Source organism: Typopeltis vanoorti, chromosome 2, assembly GCF_054136105.1.
Source record: "Typopeltis vanoorti isolate ZY-2024b chromosome 2, IOZ_Tvanoo_1.0, whole genome shotgun sequence".
NCBI lineage: Eukaryota > Metazoa > Arthropoda > Arachnida > Uropygi > Thelyphonidae > Typopeltis > Typopeltis vanoorti.
This window is the reverse complement of record NC_143550.1, coordinates 140402857-140427997: the sequence shown is the minus strand read 5'-3', so window position 1 is coordinate 140427997 and position 25141 is coordinate 140402857. Positions and strand designations below refer to the sequence as shown.

General features: G+C 34.9%; 1 protein-coding gene across 2 annotated transcripts in view; it reads left to right on the top strand.

Annotated features, from left to right (window-relative positions):
- Positions 1-25141, top strand: part of mop (tyrosine-protein phosphatase non-receptor type protein myopic) — a 352485-nt gene that overhangs the window by 306292 nt on the left and 21052 nt on the right. For both annotated transcript variants that reach the window (XM_090413257.1, XM_090413258.1), the window contains one exon: positions 19624-19728. In XM_090413257.1, coding sequence (XP_090269383.1) covers positions 19624-19728 — 105 coding nt within the window. The remainder of the gene's footprint in view (positions 1-19623; positions 19729-25141) is intronic.

The window sequence follows — 25141 nt, the reverse complement described above, 5'->3', positions numbered from 1 at the left end:
GTGAGATTGAGGCTGGCAGAAAAAAATACACAGTTGGATGCTGCTATAGACCAGGGAATGGAAAAGATAATGGAGATAGTATGCATCGGCAAATAGACTCAATGAGTGGAGGACAGGTAATTATTATGGAGGATTTCAATTATGGTAACATATATTGGAAGGGTAGAAGAGGACACATGGGAGGAAGAAAATGGATTTTATGCAGTTACTAAGGGATAGTAACTTCATAAAATCTGAGACAGCATGCAATGGAATATACTAGGAGTTCAAGAGTTCTGGATCTAGTAATTGCATCTGAGAATTTGTCTATAATGAATATGACCATGTCAACACCAGCTGGTGAGAGTGACTGTATAGTCTTGACCTGGGAAGTGGCTAAATGTGTGGAATTTTCAGTTAAGATGGGGTATATGTGGAATTACTGCACTGGTAAGTTCAAGCTTAGGAGATTATTTAGATCAGTGCCATGGCATGTAAAACTGCAAGGACTGGATGTTGATAATGCATGGGAAGTGGTGAAGGAGTTTTTGTGGGAGGTAATGGCAGACTGCATACCTAGAGTCAGAAGAGTAAATCAAGTGGGAGTTAAATGGATGAATAACACAAAGCTGGAGCTGCAAAAAAGAAACAACTGTGGAGGAAATTTAAGGATCTGCAGGCACATGAACAGTACAAGGCATAGGCCAGAAGGTAACTATGGTGGTAAGAAAGAAAAAACCAGATTATGAAAAGAAGTTAGCAATGCAGGTTAAAGAAAATCCCAAACAGTTCTTTCGATATGCTGCAAGTAAAAGAAAGAATATACAGGGTGTTCGGGATAAATTTGACAGTTTCGTAAGGAAAAAGAAAATCTTCTTTGTATCTATTAAATTTAATGAATTGACAAAAAAACATTACAGGCAGAGTTAATTACAATACTATCAACAAGATTTACTCAAAATAACCACCATTAGCATCGATCACAGCTTCAATTCTGCTTCGGAACCTCGAACAAGCTGATGCTACAGTCTCCCTGGGAAGGGCCGCAAAAACTGTTTTAATTTTATCCATTAACTGGGCTTTTGTATTACTGGAAGTGCGATTGGTGTCTTTTTCAACTGCGCCCCATACAAAATAATCCATGGGGTTAAGGTCTGGGGAGTTTGGAGGCCAAACATTTGGACTGGTGAAGTCGTAGAAATTTTCAGACAACCATTTTTGACTTTTCCCAGAGGTGTGGCAAGGGGCCGAATCCTGCTGCCATACATACGGCCTACCATTGGCTACCCTTGTTATCCAGGGCTTGACTACAGTTAGCAACTCCACGAACAAAGCCCGAATTCCAATGCCAGGGTTCTTCAACACCTGTTCCTGCAGATTTGCGAGGAATTCTGCTGTACGAACGCAATCAGATCGTCTGCTAGGGATCTTTCTTCTTGCTACATCCTCGTAGTCACCATTGCAAGTCTCTAGTTCATGCCTGATTGTTTTTACTGTATTCAGGGAGCATTGGGCAGCAGTCGTAATATCCTTATTTTGATGGCGGGCACGAATCATCATGATACAAGTTATTCTCTTCCATGATTCAGGTGGGTTCCAGCTATCCATCCTTTCTGACATCTTGTATATGAATGAAGAAGGGTCCAAACTTTTAAATGAAGAGAAGTGTGTGTTAATACATGTAACTTACGGAAAAATATAATTAATTATAAATATGTCAAATTTATCCCGAACACCCTGTATATGACAGAATGATTTTAAGGAATGCTGATGGTAGGGAGGTAAGTAACTGAATCAGTTAAAATAGTAGAATTACTAAGTGAACACTTTGCAAGAGTATGTCATCCATATAGTGATATTGCAGAAATGAGGGAACCAATGGCTTATATGGGAACTGAGATAAATGAAATGGAGATGAATAGCATATTACATAACCTTAATCTGAATACAGCTGTGGGATTGGATGGTGTACCAGCTAGAGTTTTACATGAAGTGGCAAAGGAATTGTCAGTGCCCTTGACCATATTGTTTAATTTAAGTCTCAAGTCTGGGTTAGTCCCAAGGGAGTGGAAAGAGGGGAAAATAGTTTGATTGCATAAAGGAGGCTCCAAGACTGATGTAGCAAATTACCAACCAATCAGGAATCGTTGTGAAAGTATTGGAGAAGTTGGTCAAGAGCTAAATACAGGAATGGATAGACAGAAATGGGATACTGTATGGGGGGGGGGGGGGGCAGCATGGTTTTTGTGAAAGGTAGATCATGCTTTAGCTTGCTCACGTTTTATAATACAGTGACAGCTGAGTTAGATAAAGGTAATAGGTTTACAGTGATACTGTTGGACTTTGCAAAGGCCTTTTGATGCCACATGGAATTCTAATCAGTAAATTGCAGCACATGGGTATAGGCAGTGGTGAGCTATAAGGGTTTGCCCAAGCCCTGTGTTAAATTTTTCTCAAATTTGCTAGTCCCTTGTTCTTATTGTTTACTTTTTTATTTTTCAAAAAAAAGGAACAATTTTTTGAAATATATTGAGCAACAAAATCTTTATTAAATAAAATATTATAGTTACTGTTACTACCATTTTACAAATAAGAATTCACTTTGGTAATCACATATAAATAAATAGGACTGTAAAATAATGTCCCTTGATTAATACTGTTCATTATCACTTGAAGTATAAAAACAAAAGAGAAATATAACGTATTTCAATATTATTGTGTTTAGATAATATTTATTATTTATAGATTGTCATAAAAACTTCTATCGCAAACAAAACAAATTTATTTTGTTTATAAAAACTGCAGACTATTGCATATGTGCGATTATAAAAGATTTTATTCTTATTATATTTTGGTAGTTAAAAAATGTTTTTCTTATGTAAGATAAATTAACACAGGTGATTGTGTGCAAATATTTCATGTTTAGATCATGAAATATTTGTTTAAAAATGATAGTCTTTAGAGGTTGATTGTCCCCTCATACTTTTTGATTAGCATTTGTACACAAGCTGTATTAATAAGTTTTTGTGTGAAATACAGCTTTTTTTTTGCCCAACAATGCAACCCCCCTTTGTTAAAATTTTCATAACTCACCTCTGGATATAGGGTTGGCGAGATGGATAGGAGAATAGTTGATAGAGAGATATCAGAGAGTAGTTTATTCAGGAGTAGAGTCCAAAAAAAGGCCTGTGACTAGTGGCATACTGCAGGGTTCTGTTCTTGGACCATTGCTGTTTAATTTGTTCTTGATGAGTCTTTGGACTCCCTGGAGGTGTCACATAATAATAATAATAATTAACAATATAGGAAAGGATCTGAGAGGAACTGTTCAGTTATTTGCTGATGATGATGCAAAGTTAGGTAGAGCAATAGTTGATACACATGATGTCAGATTGTAGGATGATTTGGATAGATTGGCAGCCTGGACAGGATGCTATTTTAATGTGGCAAAGTGTAAGGTTATGCATTTTGGGCTCAAAAGATTATCAATGGTACACCACATTGGTGTAACTGTACTCCAGGAAATTGATGAAGCCAGAGACTTGGGAGTGTTTAGTGGTTATGGAGTTGTAGTTTTGGAGATACTTAGCAAACATGGCTAAATCAGCTTATCAGATCACTTGGTTGCTGAAGAATTCTTTGATGAGCAGAGAGAAGTAGGTTATTTCCTCTTTATCGAGCTTTGATAAGACCCCATCTTGACCACTGCATGCAGATCTGGGCACCAGGATTTCTTGGTGATGGAGGATAAGGTGGAGAGGATCCAGAGGCAAGTGACCAAGATAATATCAGGTCTGTGGAATGACCTTACCAGAACAGGGTGAAGATTTGTGGGTTACAGAAACTTTTTGATAGGCAGAAAAGAGGTGATATGATTTGAGACATTCAAATTACTGAGGGGTTTTTACAAGATTAATCATCATCATCATCAAATTCCTGCCATGTACTCTCAAGGGGTGTACAGGATATGACAGTACTACATGAAAAATTTACATCATTACTAACTTCCTATCTACAATTTTCCTCCAAATCAGTCTGTTGCTTGTCAAGACTCCAACATTATCAGATTTTATATTTCTATCGTCTAAGGCACTTTGTACCGTATCAATCCACCTATATCTTGGTCTTCCTCTGGGTCATTTTCCTGCCAACCTGGCAGAGAACACTTGTTTTGCTAATCTTTCCTCTCCCATTCTATTTAAGTGACTATACCACCTGAGATTAGCTCTGCTAACGCATTCCTGGATGCTGACAATGTCAAGTTCTTTCCTAATATCCTCATTTTTAATATGATATTGCCATTGATGCCATCTGTTCACGCCTCTAATCTTTCTTAGGACTCTCATATCTGCGGTTTCAAGTCTTTGGTCAAGTGTTTTACTTCTGACCCAGCTCTCGGATCCATAAGTTAACACTGGTTTCAACACTGTCTTGTATACAGCTAATTTAGTGTTCCGACTGATTTTTCTCTTATTCCATATGAATTTATTCAGTTGACTTCCCACCATACCAGCTTTGCTGATTCTGTTGTCTATTTCTATATTTAATTTACCATCTTCAGTAAAAATCGTACCTAAGTAGCTGAAATGTTTTACTTGTTCCACAGGTTCTCCATTCACAACACAGTTGACATTTTCAATGATTCTGCCTATTTTCATTGTCTTTGTCTATTTATTGCTGACGTTCATACCATATCTATTACAACAGTTATTCAATTTAGTCAGAGAATCTTGCAGACTTGTAGCGGATTTATTTAGAAGTATAACATCATCCGCATAAAGCAAAGAGCTGACGTTAACATCTCCAATTTTGATATCATGTTTAATACCACTTTTCTTCATAATGTGATCCATATAGATAATGAATAACAGAGGAGATAATGTACATCCTTGTCTCACACCAGATTTAACATTAAACCATCTTCCTGTACTTCCTTCAATTCTAACTGCTGACTCACAACTCAAATAAAGACTAAGTATTGCTTGATATAATGCCCCATTGACACCATATAACTGCAGCGTATTGAATAGCTTCTCTTTGCACCTTGTCATATGCCTTTTCCAAATCGACAAAACTTAAATACAGATCTTTGTTATATTCCCATGCTTTCTCGACTATTTGTCGTAAAGTGAAGATCTGATCCTGACAGCCTCTATTTGGCCTGAATCCAGCTTGTTCTTCACCAAGCTTTTCTTCCACAATTCTTCTCAACCGTTTCTCAAGTATACTTGCATAGATCTTGCCAGGAACACTCAGAAGGGAAATACCTCTGTAATTCTCACATTCAGTTTTATTTCCCTTTTTATATATGGGTACTATGAGAGCTCTACTCCAATCATCGGGAATTCGTCCCTCTGTCCAGGCTTTCTGAACTATGCAGTTCAGCCACTCTAAGACTTTTATACCACCATACTTCAGCATTTCTGGTCGAATATCATCTACTCCTGCTGCCTTTCCACATTTCAAGCCTTTGATGGCTTTTTCTACTTCAAGTATGGATATGTATGCCTGACTGCATGCCTGGTCAGTGTTTTTTTTATCACTGTGCTGTCATCACTGCTTGTTTCATTTAGCAGTTTTTCAAAGTAATTACTCGATACTTCAAGTGTTTCTTTTTCTCCTGTTTTCATGTCACCTTTATCATCTCTAACTCCTTTTACAGCACTCTTTTCTCCATTCCTAAGCTTCTTCAACAACCTCCAGAATATTTTGCCACCTTCTTGATATTTATTTTCTATATTCTTGCCAAAGTCCTCTCATGACTTTTGTTTAGCTAGTTTTACACACTGTTTAGCTTTCTTACATTTGTCTCTGTATTCTGTAAGAGTAAAAGCTGACTTATTTGCCAGGAACTTTTGATATGCTTTCTTTTCCTTCACTGCCTCTTTAACTTCCTGTGTCCACCAGGGAGTTCTGATTTTTTTATCCTTGCACACAACCTCACCACATGCCTCTCTGGCAGAATCAATCAATGTTTTCTTCAGAGTTTGCCACTGAATCTCCAAGGTTTGATTCCTGTTCTCAAACTCTTTCATTTTCTTTTCAATAATCTTTCTGTATTTTAGTCTACAGTTCACATCTGAGAGTTGCTCAACTTTTATTCGCTTTAAAACTTTCTTACATGTTATTCTTTTCAATATGAAATTCAATTTTATCCTGCTCAAGACTAAATAGTGATCACTTCCAATTTCAAATCCTCTGTACACTCTGGTGTCCTGCACCAGGGAGAAAATATCACTATCAACAATAACATAGTCAATGAGACTTTTCTTATTCCTAGCCTCTTCTTCCCATGTGAATTTGTGCATGCACATTTTTATGTTGGAACATGGTGTTAGTAATAACCAGTCCATGTCCTGAGCAGAAATCCAATAGATATTTGCCATTATTATTAGCTTTGCTCTTTTCTCCAAATTTTCCCAAAATATTTTTGTATGTCTCACAATCATTTCCTACTCTGCTATTTAGATCCCCAACAAGGACCAACTTTTCCTTTTTCATTGTGTCAGTTGCTTTTTCTAAAGCGTCAAAAAATTCCTCCACTTCTACCTTAGTAGAACCTTCTGTGGGACCATAGGCACAAATAAGTCTCATTGTCCAGTTCCCCATTCTCATATTTGCCCACATTACTCTACTTCAGACTGCCTGCCATTCAAGAAGATTAGCCTCGTATTTTGTGTTGAATACTATGGCTTCTCCTTCTTTTCCTTGATTGTCATTTCCTGAATATAACATTTTGTATTTATTGCTCAGAAAGATCTCACCAGTTTTGGTCTTTTTTGTTTCAGTCACCCCTATTATGTCGATCTGGTACTTATCTAATTCCTCAGCTAGCTCCATTTCTTTGCCATTCAGGCTTCTTACGTTGATAGTACCGATCTTTAACTCTGGTGATGTTGAGTTGGGGTTTGTTTTCAGATTTGTTCCAGTAGCTGACTTTTCGCTGTTCGCCCTTGTTCACTGGCGAAAACAACGGGGGCCTTGTTTAACTGGGCGACGCCCCAGCTGGCATGAAATTTTGTCATTTTGTACCATCCTTTTTTTATTTCGGCTTAACACCAAAGATTACAAGATTAATTCAGAGGAAATTTTCAGAACCAAGTGTGGTGGTGGGAGAAGTAGGGGCAATCCATGTAAACCGAGTAAGAGATAGTTAGCAAGTTTGTTGAAACTAGGTTTATTGCTTGCAGAGTGGCGAATGAGTGGAGTAAGTTACCCGAATCCGTGACTGTGAATGAGTTCAAAGCGAAGTGTGATAGATACTGTGCAAATGCTGAATAGTTCTTGGCATGGTGTTTAGTGCCTCCCTCGATGAGTCTAAGGACTCTTTGGAGTTGCCTGTAATAATAGTAACATTAATTGCACAAGCAAAGTCTTGCACGTTTTACCTAATGGAAGAGCTAAGAACACTAATTTTAATCGTCTTATAAAGCAACCTAAGGATTTGGTTGAACCTCCCCTCTTACATCACAGGATCCAAATTAAGCTCATTCAGATTTTTCTTAGTGGAAAATATGAAAAGAGATAAGACTGTTAGTTTGGTAAACAGCTTCTCCTTATTGTAATTTAAATAGTTTATATCAGGGGTCGGCAACCAACAGGCCGCATGCGGCCCAAACGTGCATTTTTGGCATCCCATAAAAGGTTGCCCATACTTACATGGCATGCATCCTGTATGTTGAATTATTTAAATAATACGTTAAAAAAAAAAAAAAAAAATCAGCTAACGCCTATTTGTTCCCGTATAGGGAGTAGGCGGGGCCGTTTACCTTAATATGAATAATAAATTAAAAATAATTTTATATCTATATTTCGTGATATTTCCCATGCAACTTGGAAATACCAGCAAAAGGAAACGTTTGCTGGTATTGAAGATTTACAAATGGAATTTTCAACAAGATTTGTGGATTTTCATAAAAAATAGCATCGAAATGTGATTATGTTTGAACGATTTTAATGTCGACATTGATCGGTGCTTACCAACAAAAAAAAAAAAAAATTGAAGGATTAATCAGTTTCACAAAGATGATAATTGCATTTGGAAGCATTTACATTTGCGAATAAGCATTTTCTGCCATGAGTTTTAGAAAAAATAAAATTTCTTCTCGACTGACTGATGAACATTTGCATGTTTCGATTCGAATTTGGTTTATAAACCTCGGATTATAAAGTGGATCTGAATAATCTGGCTAAGGGAAAACAGTCACAAAAGTCACATTAAGTAGAGAGACGTGTATATATTGTGATGGATACACTATATTACTTTGTTTTTACGTGATAATAATTTTTCATTGTGTTTCATTTTCTTGCTTGTTTCATATCTCGTACTTTAAATATTTCTGTGTTTTTTAAGATTAACATAATAAAAAATTGATAACTTAAGTTTTTTTGTTTTTTTTTTCACTCACTATTTTCTCTTAAATAAATGCTTGCCACCTGATTATTAAAAATAAAAGTTGAAGTGGCCCACAAGTCTGAAAAGGTTGCCGATCCCTGGTTTATATAATATCCTTACAAACATAGATACTGCGAACTGTAAATTTTTTGGGGATTTTCCTTTTTGGCTTTAGCTAGTAATACATATATCTTGAATGAACTGGAACACTGATCATATCTTCCTTCCCTATGTCGAAATATACAATTTATGCACATTAAAGAAGTAAAAATATCCTTATGCTCCTTTGTTTTGTTTAACTTTCAAATTGAACTGTTTCTTTCCACACGATGGTGGTCGAGGTATTGCTAGCAATTCAATCAAATTTTATTTGGAAAGTAGATGATGTTGTGGTTTCTAATATGTTTGTTGGCATAGCAATACAATATGGTGTTTTGCTTCATCATCAAATTCCTGCCATGTACCCTCAAGGGGTATACAGGATATGATAGTACTACATGAAAAAATTATATCATTACTAACTTCCTATCTACAGTTTTCCTCCAAATCAGTCTCTTACTTGTCAAGACTCCAACATTATCAGATCTTATATATCTATCATCTAAGGCACTTTGTACCATATCAATCCACTTGTTCTTCCTCTGGGTTGTTTTGCTGCCAACCTGGCAGAGAACACTTGTTTTGCTAATCTATCTACACCCATTCTGTTTAAGTGACCATACCACCTGAGTTTAGCTCTGTTAACGCATTCCTGGATGCTGACAATGTCAAGTTCTTTCCTAATATCCTCATTTTTAATATGATATTGCCATTGATACCATCTGTTCACGCCTCTAATCTTTCTCAGGACTCTCATATCTGCTGTCTCTAGTCTTTGGTCAAGTGTTTTACTTCTGACCCAGCTCTCAGATCCATAAGTTAAAACTGGTTTGAACACTGTCTTGTATACAGCTAATTTTGTGTTCCGACTAATTTCTCTCTTATTCCATATGAATTTATTCATTTGACTTCCCACCATACCAGCTTTACTGATTCTCTTGTCTATTTCTATATTGAATTTACCATCTTCACTAAAAATCGAGCCTAAGTAGCCGAAATGTTTTACTTGTTCCACAGGTTCTCCGTTCACAATGAAATTGACATTTTCAATGATTCTGCCTATTTTCATTGTCATTTTATTGCTGACCTTCATACTATATCTATTACAACAGTTATTCAATTTAGTCAGAGAATCTTGTAGCGGATTTATTTAGAAGAATAACATCATCCGCATAAAGCAAAGAGCTGACATTGACTTCTCCAATTTTGATATCATGTTTAATACCACTTTCTTTCATAATGTGATCCATATAGATAATGAATAACAGAGGATATAATGTACATCCTTGTCTCACACCAGATTTAACATTAAACCATCTTCCTGTACTTCCTTCAATTCTAACTGCTGACTTACAACTCAAATAAAGACTAAGTATTGCTTGATATAATGCCCCATTGACACCTTATAACAGTAGCATATTGAATAGCTTCTCTCTTGGCACCTTGTCATATGCCTTTTCCAAATCGACAAAACTTAAATACAGATCTCTGTTATATTCCCATGATTTCTCGACTATTTGTCGTAAAGTGAAGATCTGATTCTAACAGCCTCTATTTGGCCTGAATTCAGCTTGTTTTTCACCAAGCTTTTCTTCCACGATTCTTCTCAACCATTTGTCAAGTATATTTGCATAAATCTTACCAGGAACACTCAGTAGGGAAATACTTCTGTAATTCGCACATTCAGTTTTATTTCCCTTTTTATATATGGGTACTATGACAGCTCTACTCCAATCATTGGGAATTCGTCCCCCTGTCTAGGCTTTCTGAACTGTGCAGTGCAGCCACTGTAAGACTTTTATACCAGCATACTTGAGCATTTCTGGTCGAATATCATCTACTCCTGCTGCCTTTTCACATTTTAAACCTTCGATGGCTTTTTCTACTTCAAGTATGGATATGTATTCCTGACTGCATGCCTGCTGAGTGTTTTTTACCACTCTGCTGTCATCACTGCTTATTTCATTTAGCAGTTTTTCAAAAGTGATTACTCCATACTTCAAGGATATCTTTTTCTTCCGTTTTCATGTCACCTTTATCATCTCTAACTCCTTTTACAGTACTCTTTCCTCCATTCCTAAGCTTCTTTAACAACCTCCAGAATATTTTGCCACCTTCTTGATATTTATTTTCAATATTCTTGCCAAAGTCCTCCAATGACTTTTGTTTAGCTAGTTTTACATAGTATTTAGCATTCTTGCATTTGTCTCTGTATTCTCTAAGAGCACAAGCTGACTTTTTTGCCAGGAACTTTTGATATGCTTTCTTCTTTTCCTTCACTGCCTCTTTAACTTCCTGTGTCCACCATGGAGTTCTAATTTTTCTATCCTTGCAGTTCTAATTTGACAACCTTGCAGATATTCAAAATATGCTGCCCCAAAAAAATTCTCCATATAAAACAGTTGACCAGAGTAGGAGAGATTGGAGAATCCATTACCATTCCTTCAATTTGTTTATAGTTTTTTTTTTTTTTTCACACACACAAAAAAAGACATTTTTGCTACTTCAAGCAGAAACTTGCAGTAAATGGTAAGGACGTAAATGCCTCATGGGTTCACTTAAGATTCCAAGCCGAATAACTGAGAAGAGATCTCCCCATTACCTTTAAGGAATGTGAAGAACCAACTAGGGTGCTTGTCCTAATGTCCAGTCCTTACTTTCATGTACACTCCATTAATAGGTATCCACTAGGTACCGAATGAACAAGAATGTGCTGACAGTTTGGGACTTAGTTAACTAAATTGTGCTCTCTGTTGGCTTAAACCAGAAATACATATTGCGGTGGTGCAAACGTTCATGTCAGCTGGAGCATCTCCCAGTTAAACCAGGCCTTCACTGCTTTTGTCTGGAAACCATGATGAACAGTGAAAAGTCAGCTACTGGAACAAACTTAATATCTAGAAGAAGAACAGCAATCTCAGCATCAGAAGAATTGAAAATAGGAACCATCAGCATAAGGAGTAATTATAAAAAAACAAATCAAACTTTCAGAAGAAGAACTGAAAAATTATTTTGTGGGCATAATTAGCATTGCTGAGATGAAGACAAAAACAGGTGAAATCTTACTAAATAATAAATTTAGGATTCTATATTTGGGCAATAATGATCAAGGAAATGGAGGAGCAGTGATAGCATTCAACACTAAACATGAAAATAAACTTCTTGATTTGAAGGCAATTTCAAGTGCAGTTAAGTGGGAACTCTTCAAAATAGAGAAATGGATAATGAAACTCATTTGTGCCTATAGTACCATACAAGGTTCTCTTAAGGAGAAAGTTGAGGAATTTTTTGAGTCATTGGAGTGGGCAACTGACATAAAAAAAAATAATAATTAAAAAGTGGCTCTTGTTGATCTAAACAAGCGGGAAATTAATCCCACCAGGCATATAGAAATGTTTGGGGAAAACTTGAAGAAAATGACAAGCTAAGAATAATGGTAAATATCTACTGGATTTATGCTCAGGATATGGATTAGTCATTACTAATTACAAACACCATGTTCCAGCCTAAAGATGTGCAGAAGTTCACGTGGAGAGAAGACACAAGAAATAAGAAAAGCTTCATTGACCATGTTATTGTTAATAGTAATATATTTATGCTAGTTCAGTATCCAGAAGTGTACAGGAGATTTGAAATTGGAAGAGTGTGACCATCACTTAGTTTTATATAGAATAAAAATGAATATTTCATTAAAAAGAATGATATGAGAAAAAGTCTTAAAAAGTTATTAAAGTTAAGCAACTTTTACAAGTAAACTATAGACTCGACTATACAAACATTATTGAGAAGAAATGAAACAGTTCGAAAACAAGAACCAAACCTTGTGATCTCATTGGCATACCCTGAAGAAAACATTGATTGATTCAGCTAGGGAGTTCATGTGGTAAAGTTATCTACAAGGATAGGAAAATAAGAACACTATGGTGACATGAAGCCTTCATGGTTAGCCGAGTGGTTATGCGTTCCGCAACCATATGCCTGGGAAAGGAGTGTCCTGCATTCAATTCTCGTCGCTGGTGTGAGGAACTAAGGATCTTTCTAAGACATAGCCAAGTTAGCCAGTCTTGGGCATGGACTGCAGGGTTTTTCTCCTCAGTTTATCTTGTGTTTTTCCTCCCACAAAGCAGGCAAACCGGTCTTAAGAACACAACGCTTCACAGACAATTACACATGGTTGAGTGTGGGGGTAATGACCCCACCTCATAGTGAGTTATGAAACCCAAAAAATGGAAGGCCAAGGCCCTACATGGGGCTGTAGTGCTGAAGAAGACGAAGATGGTAACACAAAGTTAAAGAAGCATACCAAAAGTTCCTGGCAAATAAATCAGCAGATGCCCTAAAAAGAATACAGAGAAAAATGTAAGAGAGCTAAGCTATGTGTAAGAGTAGCTAAACAAAAGTCATGGGACAATTTTAAGAATTATTATTATTACATCATACCTCCAGGGAGTCCAAAGACTCATCGAGGGAGGGCATCTACTCTACAACTCTTCGTCTCACTACTTCACCAACCTTCATCATCTAACACCAACGCCATCTACTGCCGACTACCACCACTAGTACTTTCACAGACAATCACAAACATCCATGCCTACAGCGGGATCGAACCCGCAGCCTTTTGGCTGGAGAGCAGATACGCTAACCACTCGGCCAACCAGGCCAGCAACTTTCGTCTCTGATGGGAGATGAAAGTTGAATATGGAAGATAAATATCAAGAATGTTGCAAAATGTTCTTAAGACTAAGGAAAAGTTTAGAAATGGAGTAGAGTGCCATTAAGAGGAATCAGAGATGATAAAGATGACATGAAAACTGAAGATAAGGATATCCTTATCTTCAAAATAATTACTCTAGATATCTAGAATAATTATTTTGAAAGACTGTTAAATGGAACAAGCAGTGACAGAACAGTATAGTAGATAATTTTCAAGAGGAATGCAAACAGGAATATATATCAATAGTTAAAGTAGAAAACAAATGCAAAACTTGAAATGTGGAAAGGCAGCCAGGGTAGATGATATTTGATCAGAAATACTGAAATATGAAGATAGAAAAGTTTTGCAATGGCTACACTGCATAATTCAGAGGGCCTGGTGAGAAGATCAAATTCCAGATGATTGGAGTAGAACTCTCACAGTTACCATTTATTTAAAAAAAAATAGGAATAAAGCTGAATGAGAATTACAGAAGAATTTTTCTACTAAGTGTTCAAGATGAGATTTATGCAAGTATATTTGAAAAGAGTCTGAGAAAAATTATGTAAGCGAAACTTGAAAAAGAACAAGCCTGGTTCAAGCCAAATAGAGGTTGTCAAGATGAGATATTCACTTTATGACAAATGGTTGAGAAATCATGGGCATATTAGCAAGGAACAGTGCTCTTAAGTTTTGTTGATCTGGAAAAGGTACACCGAGGAAAGTGTTTCAAAACGGTTCAGTTATGTGAGGTAAACAGAACAGTATTTCATTTACAGAGCAATAAATGTCTGTATTAAAGTTGTAAGTCTACAGTTAGAATTGAAGGAAATACAGGAAGATAGTTTGATGTAAAATGAAGTGCAAGACAAGGATTCATATTATCCCTACTCTTATTCATCATTTATATGGATCACATTATAAAAGAAAGTGGCATATTAGAATTGGAGATATTAAACTTAGCTCTTTGCTTTATGCAGGTGATGTTATACTTCTAAACACATCTAGTGCAAGTTTCTAAGATTCTCTAAATTGAATAACAGCTGTAACAAATTTGGTATGAAAATTGGCAGTAAAAAGACTAAAATTGTTTATTTTCAATGGAGAACCTATAGAACAGTTTAAGTACAATGTTTAGGTAAGATGGTAAATTAAATTTTGAAATAGACAACAGAATAAGCAAAACTGGTATGGTGAGGAGCCAATTGCATAAATTTATATGGAATTATTGAGAAATTAGCCAAAACACCAAACTAGCAGTATACAAGACTAGTGTTCAGACCAGTTTTAAGTTATGGATCTGAGAGTCGGGTTAGAAATAAAGCACTTCATGTGCTTTATTTCTAACCAGACTCTGAAATTGGGCCTGAACAGATGGCATCAGTGACAGAATCATATTAAAAATGAAGACATTATGAAGGAACGTGAGAATGTTGTGAGCTGGGCTAAAATAAGGCGATATAGTCACTGAAATAGAATGGTAAAGGAAAGGGTAGCAAAACAGGTGTTTGATGACAGGAAACAGACCCAGAGGAAGTCCCGTGATCTAGGATTTAGTCAGAAGTGCCTTTGAAGACAAAATGTAAAATACAACAAAATTGGAGTTCTGAAATGTAATAAACTAATTTGGAGGAAATAGGAGATTAATAATAATGGAAAACTTAATCATGTAATGCTGTCATAATAGCCTGACCATTCCCGTTGAGGGTACATATCAGGAAATTGGTGATTATGGTGTAAATGCTTTTATATAGCACCTTGGAAATAGTTGTTTTAAAAACTTCAATAGGCTGATATTCATGAGTACTGGTTCCAGACTGGCAATATACTTCCTAAGCATATTCACCACTATAGCATACTAGTAAGTATAGCACAGGAACCATCATCCTATATATAGGTCAGCTATTGTTATGTACAGGGTGGCCATAATTAAAAAGGAGGTGTTCGGAGCCCTGTAGTGAAAAATGTATTGGACAAAATTCAACCAAGCTTGGTGTAAATACACTCTGGAACATGAGGTTTTGATTTAAATAAAAAAATAAGAGTGCAAAATTCTACCACCAGCAGACAATTGGCAATAGAATTGCATAATATTTGCATGATCTCACTGTTTCTACTGATGAGTTGGTGGATATAAGGAAGACCAAAACAGATTCACCTTATTCTGATTAGACTGAAATGCTGCGAATTTCACCTTACCGGAATATGCATTGCTAGTCAAGCTTTACTATCAACAATGCTCTAGCTCTAATGCCATATTTCGAGAATTCCAGCATTTGAAGGATAGGAGAAAAGCTCCAATGACAATAACAGATCTTAGAAAAATGATTTTATGATTTGAAAATAGTGGATCTTTAGCAGTGAGGCCAGAATGAGGGCACAAAGGAATTATTCTTCGACAAGTACTCAAAGTTGTAACTGTTGTCATAGAACAAAGAATGAATAACGCACAAGGGTCTAGCAGTATCAAGACAACTGGACATGCTCAACTGTGTGGAAAATCCTGTATTAAATGCTGACGTTTTTCCCCTACAAGATTTCCCATACTCAAGCTTTGCATTATATTGATGCGGAAACTTGACTGCAGTTTGCCCTGATGTTCTTAGCTCAAATGAAGATGGATGTTTCATGGCCATGGAAGAACTTGGGGAGTAACGAGGCACATTTTTATCTGAATGGTAGTGTTAACTCACACAATTGTCACATTTGGGCTGTGAATAACCTTCATGTGTTCCATCAGATCCCTTTACACTCACCAAAAATCACAGTGTGGTGTGGTTTCACTGCATCAGTACAGCGAATGTTACGAAAACACTACACGGAACATAGAGTGATTAGTTGTGCATTTCCCATAGCATGGCCTCATTTGCCTGATCTTAACCCATGACTTTTGGTTATGGGACCATCCAAAATGCATGATGTATGAAGGACATGTTCCTGATTTATCAACCTTGAAAGACAAAATAATGCAGCATGTGAGGCAAATCAATGCAGATGTGTTGCATTACACTGTAGAAAATGTCATTCACAGAATGCTGCTCTTAGAACATATGAAAGGAGGACGTTGAACCACATCTGTAAGTTATGTACAAACACGAAAATCGATTTGTTGTATCTCTAGCCATTAATGTTTAATTAATCCCAAACTATGTGCTTATGGCACCAAATATTTCCTGTTGGCAAGATTTTGTACTATTTTTATGTTCTTTAAATAAACACTCCATGTTCCAAAGTGTACTTACACCAAGTTTTTTGAATTTCGTCAAACACATTTTTCGCTACAGAGCTTTGAACACCTCTTTAATTATGGCCATCCTGTATATTCACACTTAGAACCATCTTCTCCCTCATCTTCATTTACAAACATCTTTTCTTTTTTTTAAATTTATTATTTTTAGTTATTTATATTTGCATACATATTTCATTTATGCGCAAACATTAGTAATTCAACCATACTAAATGGCTTTAAAAGAAAAAATCAAGTTACATTCTTATCATTTATTCCATGCTCGTTATGTTTGCATGAATAGTTATAACTAAATAAATATGAATTTCTTTTTTACATTATCTTTTCATTTTTGAAAAGATAATGTGAAAAAGTGTTAGTAATATGTATAATATCTACAATGTTTTGTATCATATAAGACAGTATTGATGTAGGTACTGACAGACATACAATTCATCTTGTAAACAGGCAATGTAAACTTATAGTCTCGATAAATACAGTACAGTTCTGTAAATGTATTTTCACTTTCTTAAGATTTTCTTTAATAACATTTCTTTTCTCTAGTTTACTTTATTGTAAGAATATAGTATATATACATACATACCATATAAAATGTGTTAATCGGCTTTCGGTCAAAAGTTATACGCGGATTTTCGAACAACACGGGAGGTCGACACCCGTAACCTCCACATTGTTTAAGGATCAACTGTATATTAATGGCACATGACTGAACCAGCACATCTTGTACCTCCAAGTAATTCTCTTCAGTTTAATGATTTCCCCATATACATGATTTACATCAGCCAATTCAATACCAGAATAACCTTAATTGACTTCTTTCTAAAGTTACACTGAGCACTCTTCCAAACTTTAGTCTGGAAGAGTGCTCAGTCCCATTCTACATCCAAAGTCCCACTCTAAGCCCATAGGCACTGTTCTATTCTATAGGAAATTCATTATAGCATATTATCTGCTCTGAAAAATGATCCCTGTTCTCTGTAGTGAAAGTTGACTTGATTTGCTTTAATCCATTGCAGTGTTTCCATATAAACCTAAAAGGTTTACATGGAATTTAGCAACTTTCTTTGCATTTTGTATAATCAATATAACTCTGTCTGTGATCATTTTCACACACATGAAACCTTTCTACTCAAATTCTAATTTTTTTGGAATTAACTTTCCAATTTTTTTTTTTTTTTACTTTGGTTTGCTTTTCTTTCCATGCCATTTAAAAAAAAATTACACACACTAGTAACTTAATACAATTTTACAATACAGTCAATGCTGACTATAAAGAACTCATGGGGAACATAAGAATAGTTTGTAATAGCGGACAATTTGCAAAAACGAATTTTCTCTAAAATAGCATTGTATCTATGAGGCTTTGGTTGACACTTTCTTGGCAGTCTGTTATAATGAATAAGTTTATTATAACAGTTTTTTGCAATAGTGAGAGTGAACTGTGCGAGGGTTGTTTGAAACGTTTGGTAAATTTCCAATAGACAGCGACACAATTCATTCATTCATACCAGTGTCGGCGTGTATCATCTTTTTCATGACCTTTGGCAAAATTTTAGTCACGTGCGATGCATAGTTCTCATTTGGCAAACATTTAAAATGACCGTGTTTGCATTTTTCATAAAAATGGAGAAAAATGAGTTTCATGCAGTGATAAAACACTTTTATTTGAAGAAGTGGACAGCAGCACAGATCAAAGCCAAGTTAGATGCAGTTCATGGGGACTCTGCACCAGCATTAAAGACTATTTATTTTGGGATAAATGAGTTTGTCCCAAAATGGGTCGTAAGTTAATTGAAGATGAACTGCACCCCGGACGCCTGACTGAGATCGCTACAAAGAAATGATTGACAAAATCCATGGTATCGTTATGGAAGACAGCCGAGTGAAAGTGTATGAGATTGCTGAAATTGTAGGCATCTCAACTGAATGGGCCTATAACATCCTGCATGAAAAAGGCATGTGCGCAATTGGATGCAACGATTGTTGACTGTCGATCAAAAACGCATGCGAAAAGACATTTCAATGCAATGATTGGCAATGTTTAATCGCAGTTTGCAGGATTTTTTACATCAATTCGTGACTGTAGACGAAACGCGAGTCCAAGCAGCAGTCAAAACAGTGGACAATACCCGGTGCAAGAGCACCAAAAAAAAGTGAGGACCAGTTTGTCAGCATGTGATGGTTACTATTTTTTTGGGATTCCCAAGAAATTATCATGATAGACTATTTAGAAAAGGGTAAGACAATAACAGGACTCTATTATGTGTCATTGTTGGACTGTTTCAAAGAAGAAATGAAGAAAAAACGGCCAAGATTGGTGCACAAAAAGTGCTCTTTCATCAAGACAATGCATCGTCCCACACATCAGCCATCGCAATGGCGAAATTGCATGAATTGAGGTTCGAATTGGTTCCACATCCACCATATTCTCTGGACTTAGCCCTGTGTGACTGCTTCTTGTTCCCAAACTTAAAAATTTTCTTCGAACAAGATGTCATCAAGGCTCTCAATGATGACTATTTTGCACAATTTGACAAATCCTACTTTTTAGATGGATGAAAAAATTGGAAACTCACTGGACCAAATGTGCAAATCTCAATGAAGACTATGTTGAGAAATAAAGGTGATTTTTTCCCAAAAAATGTGTTTAACTTTTTTTTTTACCAAACTTTTCAAAATACTACCTTAATAAACTACTTATAAGCTAAACTGATCCTGCTTTATGCAAAGTGGAACAATTCTGTATTATAATGTGAAATTGGTTAAAAATAACAGTGCCCAGAGTACTTGCTTGCACACACTCTTTACTATTCAAGTAAAGTCATACAGTTTACTATTCAAGTAAAAATCCTTAAAGGTATTTTTATTCAAAGAGCAGAATTTACATATAAAGGAAACTACCATTAATAAATTAATATTCAATGACATCAACCAGTCAGAAATGGTACTGTCATTTCTCATTATAGCAAATAGCTCTATAGTGAATTTAATTAAAATAGCATTGATACAATAGTACTTTGATCAGAACTTTTTCTCAGTTTATTATAGTGAGCAACTTTGTTATAATGGTGTTAGCTGTAATGAGAGGTGACTACTTCTGAGTCTGTTCTTAGGACAGGAAACATTGGTTATAAGTATGTAAAAAAATATGCTTAGTTCCTATTATTCAACATTAACAAATGTCATTTATATTTGTATATCAATTCTTAGTGGGGTGCCAAGTTCTCCATCTCAGTTATTACAGTTTATATCTGAAGTTCATAACTATCACAGACAACAACGTAGCGTTTTAAGGCCTGTGGTGATACATTGTAGGTAAGTGTGTAATATTTCAAATAAATAAATTATGTTCCTTATGTAGTTACTATTATACAAACTTGGAACGTTCTGTTTATGTATGAAGCGATGTTGTTTTATGATTTTGAGCTTACAAGTTAAAGCAGTGTTTTTGGAATTAGCAACAGCTGTAAAACATCCCACAACCTCAACAAATATTACTCTATCAGTTTGCTGAAAATCTGGAAGATTGATTTAATGCTTGTGAACTTCTCTTTATTCAATTAATAAATGGTGCCAAATTAGGCTCAGTTGGTTTCAACAATATCCTTTGGTTGAAAAGATCTAGGTTCAAATCACATTTAGGGCATGAAGAGCATTTACAGGACTTTTTCAACTGAAGGTCTCATAGTGTGGTGACAGGATTTTTCATCATGCAAAACAGGCAAACCAGCCAGAAGAACACACACTTTGCAGACATAATACACTTGCAAAGAACCTGATATAATAATTTGGCTGGTTAGTTGTTTTATGGCTGAAGCAGTTAAGCTATGAAGCTTCAGCCATAAAACAACTAACTAGCCAAATTATTATATCAGGTTCTTTGTGTTGTCTATCATAAATAATTTAAAACCATTCCTACTATTAACTACTTCTTGTTCTTGTTTATATACTCTGAAAAACTGTTTATGCTCTGAAGATGCTCAGTATTTAAATCTGTTGAAATATTAGTAATCTGCATGGTTAGCCGAGTGTCTATGCCAGTGGTTCTCGAACTTTTTTGTCTGGCAGCACACTAAAATCAATAAATAAATTTCACAGCACCCCTAGTATTATTTACTTTTTATAGAGAGTAAAGTGCTGATTAATTGATTCTGAAAGACTCGCATATATAACCATAAATAAATTGATATTACAGATACTAAAGATATGAAGGAAAGCGTGTTTAAAAGAAAACAGATTTTATTTAAACTAAATTAGTTTATTTTCAAAAACCCAAAAACATACAAAACAAAAGCTATTATAAAGGTTCAGATAATAAAATATGAACTTAATGTGAAATATGTGCCTGGTGTTGTTTGCATATTTCTTTGATATTAGGCCTTCTTTTTGAGAGACATATTCTCATCTCATTTTCAAGGGCCTTTAGTCTTTCTCTCTTCTTTGTTTTAATATTTACGAGTGCAGAAAAACCCAGTTCACACAAATAAGATGTAGAAAATTGCAATAAGATGTTAAGTGCTTTGAATCCTATATTGGGGTACTCCTTCATAGTTGTTATCCAAAATGAATTCAGACACATTTCTGAATGCTTCAATCTCAACATACGATCGTTACTTATATCAATTAATTCTTCGGCTTCTGCAAGACTTAACTCACTCATTTCTGTTGTTGACTCTACAAATGGATTTCGAATCCAATCGTAAAAATTGACTGAAATGTCTGGAAATAATGGTCAATTTTTTCTTCTAACGATGTTAAATGACTGTAAATAAGCTTTTGCAGATCAGTGTTCTTACATTTTCTGGAGGCAACTTTAAGGAACATTTCTACATTGTTGGTGCTTAATTTTATCTTCCACATTTTTATTTTATCTTTAAAAGCTTTAATTTTATCTGTAGATGTCAAAATATTCTCATTTCTTCCTTACATGCTGGAGTTCAGATGATCAAATATGTCTGTTAAATAGGCTAGTTTGGAACACTAAAAATCATCTTGTAATAAAATATAGAATTCTGGTTTGTCTTCATTTTGGAAAAACATTAATATTTCTTCTTTAAGTTCAAAAAAACGATCCAGTACGCGACCTTTTGAAAGCTATCTTACTTTGGTATGAAGAAGAAGATTCTTGTAATGAGATTGCATCTCTTCACATAGTCCTGCAAATATTCTAGATTTTAATGGTCTGGCCTTGATATAATTAACCATCTGAATGATTTCTTCTAATACAATTTTTAACTCCAAGCCTATTGTCTTTGCCACCAATGATTCACGATGAATGAAGCAATGAGTCGTTATAATGTTCTCATTTTCTTTTCTAGCAAAGGAAACAAACCCTTTTGTAATTCCAACCATAGAAGGTGCACCATCTGTACATATACCCACACAAGTTTTCCAAGGTAGACCATTTGTATTAAAATATGTGTTCATTATATCAAAAACATCTTTTCCCGTCGTAGTTTTTTCGAATTCCTTGCAGCATAGAAATTCTTCAATAATTCTATCATCTTCAATGAATCGAGTAAAAACAAGTAAGTGTGCTTTACCACTGATATCAGGTGACTCATCTAACTGCAAACTGAAAAATTTTGATTCGATTATTTTGGTTATAACTGACTTTTCAATATCGACTGACAGATCATTAATATGTCTACTCATAGTATCATTTGATAATGGAATCTTCTTTATTTCTTCTTCTGCCTCATTACCAAAAATTGTTCTCACAATTGCTGAACAGGCCGGACGAATCAAGGTTTCGCCGATAGTATGAGGCTTCATTTCCTTCGCAATTATTTCAGCGACTAAATAACTCGCTTCTTGAACTCGGTCGGAAATTGTAAACTTTCTTACAAAACTTTTACTTTATTTTTCTTGTAATCTTATTAACTCTGAATATTCAGGATTTTTATTCGACAAGTTGTCATGTTTTGTGGAGAAATGTCACAATAATTTGCTAGGCACCATAGCCTCATTTGATAGAACCAAACCACACAAAATACACTTTGGTCTGGGAATTAATTATCACCACACCATGTAAATCCCATTTTTAGATAGCTCTCTTGATATAAACGAGTTTTTACATTCTTTTTCATTGTTTCCTTTTTACATGAACTTATTCTTTCTGTTTCTGTTGTTTCATTAGTGCTTTTTTGTTGCTGAACGTTCAAAATAGTCAAATCTTCATTAATGCAAGTATCAGTTTTTGATAATTTATTAGTGCGAATTGGTTCGTTAGCTTTGCTGCAAGTAGACATTTCTTGATCGTCAGAATCTTCACTTCTTCTTTTTTTTAAGGAAAAAATTATTCATGATTTTGAAGGGCATATGTAACTTTAATATTTTATTTTAAAATTTATTTCAAGTAAATAATTTTTTTTCCAGATGGAAAAAGGAAAAACATTTGTTTATTGATGTCTCTCGTTATAGTTGAAATATATAACAATAAGAAAAACCTCTACTCACTGAATTTAACGACTTTAATATCGTACTTCGTTTATTCTCACCGATGACAAAAGACTCGTGATTTTTGTTTAGGGGAAATGATCATGTATAATACTTGTCACACTGAACAGAGAAATACTAAAACAGACAGGACAACTAACCATTCATTAGTTCATTTCCCCAGTATTTGTGCCGTCACATATCTAGTTACTACGACACGCGGTGATCTAATGAAATCCCAGGATATAATATAAGAGTGATACAAAAAATGATAATTTTTATATATGTTTCATCCATTAAAATCAAAATATATAATTTTTTTGTTTTTGATTTCGTTATTTGTGGCGATTGAATATTTTGCTTTTTTCAAATAAACGATTCAAATTTTGCAGCACCCTTGTGGCATACTTGCAGCACCCCAGGGTGCCACGGCACCCAGTTTGAGAACCACTGGTCTATGCGTTTCGCAACCATATGCCTGGGAAAAGAGTGTCCTGGGTTCGATTCCCTTTGCTGACGTGAGGAGCTTAGGATCTTTCTCAGGCATAGCTGTTGGAATGTCCTACCTGACTGACTGACTTCCATTTTTGTTGGTTTGTTAATCTTATCTTTACCTCTTTGAATTCCATTTTTATTCATTAGTTGTTGATTGATGCTCATCTGAATATAAAGAAATTTATATTATACTGCGCCACTCTATATTCAGATTAGTCTAAATAATCGATCATCAACTATACTTATATTATCACTTTATCTTCAGGCCAAGGTTATTAATAGCTTTAATGTTTCCGCAAAGGTCCGATTAATGTTATGAGTGGTGCAATGAAAGAAAATCAGGCAAATACCAAATTTAACTCAACAAAAGAAAACATTTAATGGGGAATAGTACAACATATACATTCAAGTATAACTATTTGCAAAAGGTTATCAAATTAAACAATTACAAAAATTCATATTCAGATATTAGTAACTTCTTATTTAGGTTTGAGTATTATGGCTAATGTTGACACTTTTAATTCTTAAAGCATCAGTAATTCTTTCACATAGTTCTCTCTACCCAATTAGATGAATTAAATCATAAATATATTAGCTCAGTTTAAAGTATTCAGAATAATTATAATCCATTAACTAACAAACATTCACCCTTCAGTTCTTTATGCTCAATCAGATTGAAAATAGTTCTTAAAAGTTTAACTTTCCAAATGTAACAATAGCTAATCTTATGACAGATTACACTATATTCTTTCTCAGTCAGCTAACAACACTTAATAGATCAACATAGCACTTATCATCTCGAGGGGAAAGTACTTCAGTACAGCTAAGGTCACAATATATCCGACGGAGTTAACTGTTATTGCTTCACACAGGTTATAGAAAAGACAACTCTTACTGGATTACTGCTTCTACACATCGAATTCGCATAGGCACATTTGAAATTCTGGTTGACTTTTACTTTATGGCAACACAATTCAAAGAAATCTTCCACTATAATAACTGAATTATTATAGTGGAAATACACAAGTCTTGATGCACTTGGTTTAAGTTATCTACTAATTCCTTATTTTCTTCTATGTATTACCTTCAGTTCTGCACTATTCTTCCACTAACCATTTGGAATTTATCGTAGTATCAGAACTCCCATAGAAGTAATTCAAAATACCTATTAATTCCTTGTCCTTTCCTAGACGATTTTCGGCATATATCAATTCCCCTTCTACCACTCACTACCTATCTCTATGCTGTCTCTAGGACTTCTCTATACTTTTTACTTTTGTTTTCCAATCAACTACGTTCTCCTTTTCCCGCAAAAAATCCAGTTATAACCAGTTCAGCTTACATCCTGACTTTTCTCATCATGCACAGTAGCTCATGCTCTTCACACGAGCTAACTAAAAATAAACTCCGTTTCTCCATTATTAGCCAATCAAATCCCATCAGTAGAATTCCATAAATTTACTTTCACTTACAGAGATAATAAAAAAATTAAAAAAATATATCACAGTTCATGTAAAGTACATTTAAATTTATATTCACACAGTTTCTTATAATAAATTTTACAGAATAAAGTAATTAAAATGAATGACATTTTCATATAGAGTCTTTTTATTTCTATTACATATCCTAAGATTATATAATTAAATAATAACTGACAAAATTCAAGGAAAATACATGAATAACAAATTTTAAGCAAGAGACTAACAACAGATAATATTTACAAGTCTTGCTTATGACATGGAGGATTATGTTAAATATGAATGAAGTATTATAATTTACGAAATACTTTCATTCA